This window comes from Sphaeramia orbicularis, chromosome 12 (assembly GCF_902148855.1).
Source record: "Sphaeramia orbicularis chromosome 12, fSphaOr1.1, whole genome shotgun sequence".
Taxonomy (NCBI): Eukaryota; Metazoa; Chordata; class Actinopteri; order Kurtiformes; family Apogonidae; genus Sphaeramia; species Sphaeramia orbicularis.
In genome coordinates, this window is record NC_043968.1 from 22,471,315 (window position 1) to 22,481,692 (window position 10,378).

Sequence of the window (10,378 nt, forward strand, 5' to 3'; positions counted from 1 at the left end):
ATGATAAGTTGAGGCATAATATTGGTAATATTGTTTTTTCAGGTTATTAACATGTTTTTTTGTGAAAGGATAGTTTGTAAATGTAAATATGTTCATGATTTAATGTTTTTATTGCACTAAAACAAAGAGAAAAAGTAATTATAGGTTATGATGCTATTACTTTACTGGTCCGGCCCACTTGAGATCCAATATACCTGAAGAAATGAGTTTGACACCCCTTCATTAGTTAAATATCAAATCACCTTTACACTGGGTTTCAGGAGGATGGTAAGATTTACCTCTTTGTTATCCATTTGTTCCTGGTTAAAGCCACAGAGAAAACCACTGTTGTGGCTACGAGTCACAACCAGGCAACAGCAGGAAGCACACAGCCAACCACAAACACACAGATGACGACCCACCCCCATGTATCAGCCATGGGAGGACGGTCTGGAGCAGAGTCCATCAGCACCACAGTGGCAGCCAAGACCTCACAAATCGCCCCCACCACCGTCAACATCCCCCCATCTCAGCAAAAGACATTTTCAGTAAGATGTGATAACTTTGACCTGAGAAAATGTTGTAGATACTTGGACATCAGTGATGCCTTTTTCTGAACTGTCCTCATAACCGTTTTCCTCTTGTTTTTACAGTATTCTCTCAACAATGGACAGGAGGTAAGGTTTGACTTTATTTTCTTTTCTGTTTCTTGCGTCTGTATCTGTATCTGTTACAGGCATCAGTCTGTTTCTATTCACACAAACAATTCATGCAATAATAAACAAATTTCCTGCTCAAATTCTCATCAACCCTGGGCTATTGTCCTGTCCACAGGAGGCAGGCTCCCACCCTGTCCCTTTCCTTTTCTCACTTCTCACAGAAAACCCCATTCCCCTTTGGAATCTAATACCTGCTCACTGTTCGACTAGCTCCATCGTCAGGGTCAAAACAAAACCATGATGTGCTAAAGATCAGCATGTCCACACTGTCCCCATAAACCTGGGAGCACACAGACAGGAGTTAACAGATATTTGCTGACTTCCACTTCCACAGCAGGTGGAGCAAAACTGACCTGAGTATAGAGTCAAAAGTGAAGGTTGGCGATAGTTTTTAAGACACAAAACTGGATCAAAACGTTCTATAAGATGTTAATTCTACTATAAGCTCCTGAGAGCCAGAAAAGTGCAAGTTTTGGCCTTTTTACTTTGAGTAATTGCCTTATTTGAAACACCACGATGCAACAGTTTTTTCAAATGCATTTATAAATCTTTTATGGAATGTCCTTTGCAATGGACTGTGTTTTTGTTTTTTGTTTTTTTTCTTTCAATAAAGCTGTTGAAACTCTTGTCCCCTACAGAGGACAAAAATGCATTACTGGGTCTCAGGAGGTTAAAGCACTGCCCACACTTTAACCCACAGAGACATGAACAGCCACCAGAAACCAAAAACATCTACTGATCTACAATATTTAGCCACTTCTGAACCCCTAATCCTATAAATACATTTAAACAATGTAGATTAAAAGGTAAAATGCAGGTTCTCAGCTTTTCTCCATCATCAGATCTGACCCATTTGGATGTTCAGAGGCTTCACAGCGAACATGGAAACAGTCATGTTCTGCAAAATCGATTCAGTTATATAAACCCATGTAGTTTGGTAATTGACAGTGGGTGTAGATGCTTGTTTTTAAGTTCAGTTAATGATATATTTTGCAAAAAAAGTAATTTTTTTCTTCAGTTTTCTCTGTTCTGATATAATAATTTTGGAATTTGCTCTGAACTTCTACAAAATCTACAGGGTCAGTAAATCAAATACAGGAAAATAATCATAATCATAAAAATACATGGTGCTACATCTTTTAGGAAGGGTTAAATGTAGAGGAAAATTCATTTGAAAGTCCCAACAGAAATAACTCTAGATCTTAACCCTTTCATGCATGAATTACAAGAACCTTAGTCAAGATTTTTTGTTTTCCTGAATGTTTTTATTCCTCTTTAAGCATAAAAAAAAAAAAAAAATACGATTGACACTTTTCCTCTGAACCTATTTTAAATGGACTTGCAAAAATGTCCACTCAGCTGGAAGTATCTGAAGCAAAGAAACATATATTTACTGATATATTGTGTGAAAACTACAAAATAAAAACATTTTTAATGCTGCTATTTTGATGTTTTTACACATTTTAACATACTCTAATACTAGTCACTAGTCACTTCATGGAGATAACATGCAAAAAAAACCTTTTTGTTAAAAAAAAAAAAAAATGTTAATTGCAGTCTAACAATAATAAGCAATTGATTTACAGTCGAACATGTTAGTGCAGATCAGGTTTATCAAGAATAGCAAAGTTACAGTAATGGTATGAACTGCAGTGTATGGGATGATGTATAAGCGTCCACTGTGTCAGCTGATATGGAACTAAAACAACAAAAATCCATGAATATATAAGAGAACACCTTTGAACAGCTGTCCACTGTAGTGACCACTATGCATGCAAGGGTTAAACATTGTACATTAACTTCCAGAATATTTCTTTTGTAAGAATTATAAATGTACTAAATAAATATCAGGGTTCATACACATTTTTCAAGGTCAAATTCAAGCACTTTAAAGGGTCTTTTTCAAAATTTTCCAGCACAGCACCTTATCACTGGGGTAAAATACATGTCTACATGAATACATATACTCAGGATAATTTCTGTCACTTTTTACCACAATAATGTAAATTGTGTTATGCTATAAACATCGAAAGTTAAGTTTCATAATGATAAAAACTTTTATTAATTTAAGGAGAACACAAAGTTTTATCCAAAAAAAAAACAGGGAAGCCACTTGGCGTTCTTCAGACATACTCACAACGAGACAAAGATTAACATAAAACTGTCCCTGGAAACTTACTTTTTTGGCTTAAAGTTTTATTTTTCTAAATGTATCACCTCTCTGTAAGTAGCTTTGACTTGACGTTGGCAGAATTAATATTAAAAATACATAAAATATATAATTGCAAGCACTTTCAAGGATTTAAACTGAAATTTAAGCACTTTTCAGACCTTGAAAACACAACATTGAAGTTCAAGCTTTTTCAAGGATTTCAAGCACCTGTATGAACCCTGAAATATATACACAAACCCAAGTCTGTGTAATAACCCTTCTTCCTATATTTTGGAAACATTAGCCAAATAGTACTTTTCTCATGTTCTTCAGTTTTTCAAAACAAACTGTGTACAATTTAACACATTTTATCTCTGAAGCAGACAGTGAATTTCATAATACTGTACTCTCTGTGAACTTAAGAGTGGATTTATCACACTAAAGCTGTCTGTAAAACTATCAAGTGAGACTGGAGTATTTTTGTAAAAATGAAATCATAAAAATCCGGGCGCTTCCCAGGTGTGGAGTGGATCTGAGTGGTGCTGTTTCCAGCATACAGGAAAGTCTGTCATTAAAAAGAGGATTCCAGTTGCTGGGTGGAAAAAGTGTCTTAGTGGGAACTCTTCCTGCCTTTCACTGGTTTCCTTCGTTCCCACACCTCATCACATACTCTCCTCTCTCTGGTTCTCTGTACAGCTGTAGCATTTCATGATGCTCTAGAAATAATCCACACATCACAGCACAGGAAGATATAAGCTCAGCTGTGACCTTTGACCTTCCTGTTCACACTGTGTCACCAGAGTAAAAACTCATACACTCATTTAGGAAAAGTTAGAATTGTGTGTGATTTCAGATTTGTATAAATGTTCATCAAAGTATTGTTCTGTCTTCAGAGTGAGGAGCAGAAGGATCTGGTGGAGCTGTGCAGGCGACTGATGGGGAATTTACAAGACGGAAACTGCGCCTTGGTGTACCGGCATCACAACGGCACATTACAGGTCGACTCTGCAGAGATAAACGGCAAAGGTATGTCACCACTTTTTCTTTTTCTTAAAAAAAAAAAAGTCAATTTTTAAGGTTACACAGTTACTTTTGCAAATATAAACAATCTGCAAACAAATAAATGCAAACCACATCTATGTTACAGTGAAAACCACCCTGGTCAGTCAGTATTTTGAGGACATCACCAAGGTAAGGATGGATATGTGGAGGGTGAGTTTACTTTGACAACTACAGCCTACAATGTGACTGAAAATGATTCCACCTCGTCTTTTCCTTTTGAAGAAACCAACAGATAATAAAACCCTCATCGCCATCCTGGCCTCCTGTGGAGCTCTGCTGATCATGATCGTCATTCTTGCTGTTTGTGCCTCCCACCATCGCAAACCGTACCATGAGAACCAGGTAAGAAGAAACAACAAACAGCATCAAAACATCCAATGGAGGCAGGAATATTCCACCTGTGTGTGTGTGTGTGTGTGTGTGTGTGTGCGTGTGTGTGTGTGTGTGTGTGTAGACCCCACCTGTGCTTGTTTTTTCTTTTGTTGTCTGGGGAAATAAAACATTTTACAGTCCTACAGAAACATTACAGCATAGGTTTAGATCAGAGTCTTATGTGAGAAATGATTAGAATTCATTGGCAGAAGTAGTGGTAGAATCACACTGTCTCGGATAATATTTACCCCACCCCCCCACCCCCCCAAAGGGGAGGCAAGGGCTATTGTTTTTGGTTCGGTTTGTGTCTTTGTTTGTTAACACTTTAGCAGCAAAAATTCATACAAAATTGGGTTTTTAGATTACCAGTGACCAGGAATAGATGTGATTATATTTTGGGAAAAGTAGGTTAAAGTTCAAACAAAATTTGTCTGTGCTGTTTCTGTTTATGCAGACATGAGCACATGCATAGACATGATGACATCAGCTGGATCGATGCCAAAATAAGCTACAATATGTGCGAGGGGCGGGGTTTGTTGTGCCTGGCACCACTTGCTAGGATAATAAATTGCTTTAAACAATAATTCTCATTTACTCAAATTGACTTGATTATTAGTATAAATCAGAATGATTCAGTGTTACTGTCACTCTGCTGCCCTCCATCAGGCAAAAAATGAAATGACTCAACATAAGTAGGTTGAAAACAACACTTTAAGTGGACTTTAACATTAGATTTTTTTTTTTTCTTTTCCCAAAAACTTTATATTTAAAAAAAAATATAGCATGTTGAGGAGATACTAATGAGGGCAGCTGTAGCCTAGAAGGCTGGAAAAGCAAATTCTAACAGAAAAGTTGCCAGTTAGATTCCCCAGCAAAGGAATTTTTGGCTGATGTGCCCTAAGGCATTTAACCCCACTCCCACCTCCTCATTAGCTCCCTGGCTTTCTGAAATTGCAGCCCCCTGCTCCTGGTCTGCAGTGTGTTTGTTCCTGCATGTTCATCTAGTGATAAAAACAGAGGATCAGTTACAGGGTGTATTTACAATATACTGACAAATGACAATAAAGATTTTCTTTCTTCACAAAAAGTCTAAAACTGCATTGTTTGCTGGATTTTGATGTGGCCTGCACAGTATAAATGCATCACATAAAAAAACAAAAAAACCATAGTCTTAACAAATGTCTCTATCAAACTGTACGAGCTTTCCTCTTCTTAAATAATGGAGCGTAACATTTTCTATAGTTTTTATAACATTCCGTTTTCCTCTGGACCTTCATCACATAAGGAAATAAAAACATTATTTCAATGTACAATTCAATGATAATAAAACACGTTTCACTTTGAAAATAAAACTGAAGTTTTCAAAGCCTACTTTTGAAATCTTAAGCCATTAGTCATATTATTCTATTTCTTCACTAAAGACTAAATGTAAAGTCTTGAATCTCCACAGCAACACCTGACAGAAGAGCTGCACACGGTGGAGAATGGTTACCATGACAACCCCACACTGGAGGTGATGGAGGTGCAGCCGGAGATGCAGGAGAAGAAGATGGCTCTGAACGGCGAGTTCAACGACAGCTGGATCGTCCCCATCGACAACCTGCTAAAAGACGACATGCCCGACGAGGAGGACACCCACCTGTAGGAACAGCAGAAGAAGGAGAAGACAGCAGCGACACCCAGCTACTGCAGCCACGCCCAAACAAGTGAAATAGTCCACATTTGCTGCTCTGTGACAGCCCTCCTCATGCAGTTTTGTCTCCAGATCCAACGCTGTGTCCCCAGAAAAATACACTTTCTAGAACAATCTACCACTAATGATCACCTGCTCTGATGTATTTGTACCGCACACTGGTGTGACAAACACAAGATTCAGAAACCAATCACCTTATGGATGGAGGATGAAATCATTATAGAGGCCTTAGGAAACTCATGAACAGAGTTTGGAAATAAATCCATCACTGTTGTGCCTTTAAAGTATTCTTCTATAAACGCTTTGCTACTATGACTTCCTACTGTGCACAATCCAAAACTCAAGAGAGTCCCAGGGCATTGTGTGTGGAGGATTAGAACCTGCCTTCTCTTATTCTATACTCACAGAATGAGTTGATTTGTACACAAGCACATGTAAATAGAGTATTTTTGTGTTTTTGTTACATCCATATTTGATTTATCTGGCTCTGGAAGCCTCACAGGAATAAGTTCAGAGTCCAACGTCAGCTGCCTCGGCGGTTCTAGATTTACTAACTTAGATAGATGACCTCAGGATTCTTCAAAACATCCTGGTGATTTTCCACTAATGTCAGCTCTGAAGGGCCTGCCAGTCTGTGAACTGGTCCAACAGAGCACTAACCCCACTCACAACGGAATCACAAAGACACTGGCAGAGGCTAAAGGTAGAGGGTGAATAAGGGAAAAGCAGATGGGGATAGGAAAAATAAAACTGTTAATGGAACTCAAACATGTATGGAAAGTCTGAGTGGACAAATAATATGCTCACTCAGTTTATTCCAAATCTCTCAACTTGCCATTACATAACAGTAACTTTTGATAAAGGGAAGAATTATATAATTCAAGGAGTTTAATGAAATCGTCCAAAAGTCAAGTCCCATTATTTAAATATTTTTAACTTGACATTTTGCCACTTTTTTATTGTTTGGGCCATAATTTCTATTATTTATTCTACAGTTGTATAAGCCAAGTTAATTGAGAAAGTGGAGTCAACAGGAAGTCCACCTGTTAACTCCATGGCTACTTAGAGTACATAGGTTTTGTCCCCAAATTAGTTTAACCTGGAGTTTCTCTTTGAATGTGCTGCCATTGTATAGTTTGTCTTTTAACTACAGGACAGTGTTAACACATGAAGTAATGATGGACAAAAATAAGGTGAAAGACCCAAACAGAAACATTCTCATCTTTGCATTTGTCTTTTATTGGCTGCTAAGATGAGTCGTTTAGGGATACGTTACAGTGATGCATTGGGAATAAATGAGAAAATACTGCATCACTTCAGACAAGTGGTCAAAACCTGACTGATACTTTTTCAGTGAAGACTCTGGTTAATGTTGATACTGTGCACTTCTGAAACAAACTTTGTAAATACTTTTATCACAGTTGCTGACGGTGGAGTCATGTGACCTTTAAATGACATGACATAAAATCACAGCATAACTTCAGCACATTCGCTTTTGTTATTGTGTTCAGTCTATTTTGTTCCCTTTAAACCAGTTAATATATGCATATTTACCTTCACTTCAACCTATATACACAAGTAAACCCACCACCTTTGGCACTTCTTTCCCGTCTTTGTTTTTTATTTTGTTTTCTCTGTGTGTTTCACTTTTTTTTCTTATAGCTGTGCCATTTTCACCAAAGTACGTTACCAGTATTTCATATATTTATATTTGTTTGCTGATAAGCAAACAGCAGGGGTCTGATACACTGGAAGCTGTAAATTGTTGATCATCTCGTGGTTTAATCGAGGCGGTCATGTTGTTCATGTTGTTCTTGTTCAACTTTGCAAATAAAAGGAAGTGTTTTTCCACTTTGCAGTTTTCTGTCATCCACTGTTCATTACTGTAATACTCAGACACGTCCACCAGGGGGCAGAAATATCACTGACGCAGTCATTAAGAAAACCTGAACAAAATACAATCTTTATTCATTATATACATTACATACAATGCAATACTACAGGCTTTCTACACATTCACTGTATCCACAGAGTAGTGCTCACTGATCTGATCTGAGTACCAGCCTTAAAACTCCTGAGTCCCTCCAAGGGGTCGAGAGAAGGGCAAGATGGAAAAAGAAAACTAAACACATTTTGTCCAGCAAACATCATGTAGAAGATATTTACCCTAAAATAGCAAAAAAAGGAAACAAAAGAAGAATAGTAGTATTTGGCATTGCGTTTTTTTTTTTTTGTTGTTTTTTTTTTTTTTTACAAAGGTGCTTTCAATTGTTCTTTTTTTTTTCCTGGCACAATATAAAGTAAACCTTACCACAAGCATGATGAGCTGCAAATGTCAGTACTATAAATAATCCCTCATGTAGCAGTTCCATTATGCATTATTCTTTCAGCAATCACAGATCTGTGTTCATTTAGTTGCTATCAGGGAAACAAGAACGTGAGCATCACACACACATATGACACATGCCGCCTCTCTCCCTCTCCACACAGTCGCACAAACACACAGATATGACAGATAATCTGAATACTATGAAGCAGCGGTGCTCTGCCACAGAACATGTTGAAGGTTTTTCACCAGACATGACTAGGTGATGCAAAAAACCTCCACTTGAAGCGATGGTGAAGCTGCTTCTTTGTGTGCAGTGGGGCCAGTTACAGTCAGACCCTCAATCACATACATGGCATTTCATACTTTTTACAATAGTGCACATAATGGAGCCAACTATGGAACCTGAAGTGTGCCTCAAAATGACATGACAATTAAGCTGCATGTAAAAGAGGTGGCGCTCCGCTTAAAAATCAATGAACAATCTCGAACGAAAGAATAAAACCTGCTCCTTTCATCTGTAGGTTTCATCACGTCAAACCTATAGATGGACTTGAGTTCATGTGATTTGATTAATTCATTACTGAAATGAACTGATTTGATATGTTATTAATGTATAAAAGCTGTCGTAATTTGCTCAATTCATTATGAGCATATTAGCACAGTAAAATAACATTGTTGCGGTACATTACAGGCTCCATAGTTGTCTTTACGCTACTATAAATACGCATTTATGGATTCAGAACAACGATAAATCAAGTATCAAATGTGACCAACGAGGCCTGAATTCACCACATACAGATTTCACAATAAGTGCATTCACTGTCAAACATTAGACAAAGTCATTCGAGCAGGGTTTGTAGAACATATAGCAGGTATTTAGTGTGAACATTTAAAGGACCAAACCAGTGTTTTTGCTCTGTATGTTGGCTTCATTTGTGGACTTTTCACTTTACTGTTACATAAGTAGTTTTTTCACGGCTTAGTTTAATATGACCAGTGTCCAATGGGATGCTTAAAGCTTAAAATATAATCATATGCATGTTACTAACTTTACTAAAGTTATTTGAGCTACTGTTAACACTGCATTTCAATGGCCCTATTATTTTAACAATCAGTCAGTTTTCCAAATCAAAAACATTTGGCTTTCTCACATGATGGTAAATGTCACCCCCTTTTTTTCCCCTCCAAGAAATCCGTTTATGCAAATAAAAATGGATGCCAAAAAAGATCAGTTATATCTATGCTACTCTAATGCATATCAGTGTGTGTGTGTGTGTATATTCTCTCCGGGTACTCCAGCTTCCTCCCACCATCCAAAGACATGCACTGATAGGTTAATTGGTTAATCTAATTTGCTCATAGGTGTGAATGTGAGAGTGATTGTTTGTCTCTATATGTCAGTCCTGCGATGAATTGGCGAAATGTCCAGGGTGTACCCCGCCTTTGCCTGTAAGTAGTTGGGATAGGCTCCAAGCGACCCCCGTGACCCTAGTGAGGATAAAGCGGGTTCAGATAATGAATGAATGAATGAATGAATATATATATCTTAGTAGGGTTTATGTGCATTTAGAAGTTTCTCAGGATAATGCCATGAAAACTAAAGACTCTTAACTCTGTGGCTCGCTGTCACAAAATAGAAAAAGCAACCTGCAGTTCTGCAAATGTTCCATCCATTAACTGCACTTCACATTTACTCAACAAAACTTTTAAGCCAATTAAGCTTAACACCAGCCTGGTCCTTTAAATGGAAACAATCACAACACACTTTGGCCAGATCCATCGGAGAAACCTACTTCCAGAACCTCAGTTGTGGTAAAACCCATGAGCAGATTTTCTATCCAAGTGAACACGAGTCTTAAATCACATAATAAACCAACTGTTTTCCTTCATCTGCCCCCTAGTTGAACAGACCTGACTTTCTTTCTCAGGGTTCTTCAGGCTCATAAATAGAAATAGTTATCGATCCTGTATATCACACACAGATTATGTACAAACTCTGGATAACAGTCGCAGTAAAAATGCCAGGGAGGACGAGTCACGTAGTGCTTGGATGCATCACAGTTGTTATAAGT

At 37.7% G+C, this 10,378-nt stretch overlaps 1 protein-coding gene across 1 annotated transcript in view; it reads left to right on the forward strand.

Moving 5' to 3' along the window:
- Nucleotides 1–7,838, forward strand: part of podxl (podocalyxin-like) — a 31,286-nt gene extending 23,448 nt beyond the window's left edge. The window contains exons 3-8 of the mRNA XM_030148775.1: nt 310–527; nt 633–656; nt 3,744–3,876; nt 3,998–4,041; nt 4,135–4,254; nt 5,735–7,838. Of these exons, the coding sequence (XP_030004635.1) occupies nt 310–527; nt 633–656; nt 3,744–3,876; nt 3,998–4,041; nt 4,135–4,254; nt 5,735–5,929 (734 nt within the window). The 3' untranslated portion in view covers nt 5,930–7,838. The remainder of the gene's footprint in view (nt 1–309; nt 528–632; nt 657–3,743; nt 3,877–3,997; nt 4,042–4,134; nt 4,255–5,734) is intronic.
- Nucleotides 7,839–10,378: the final 2,540 nt, after the last annotated feature.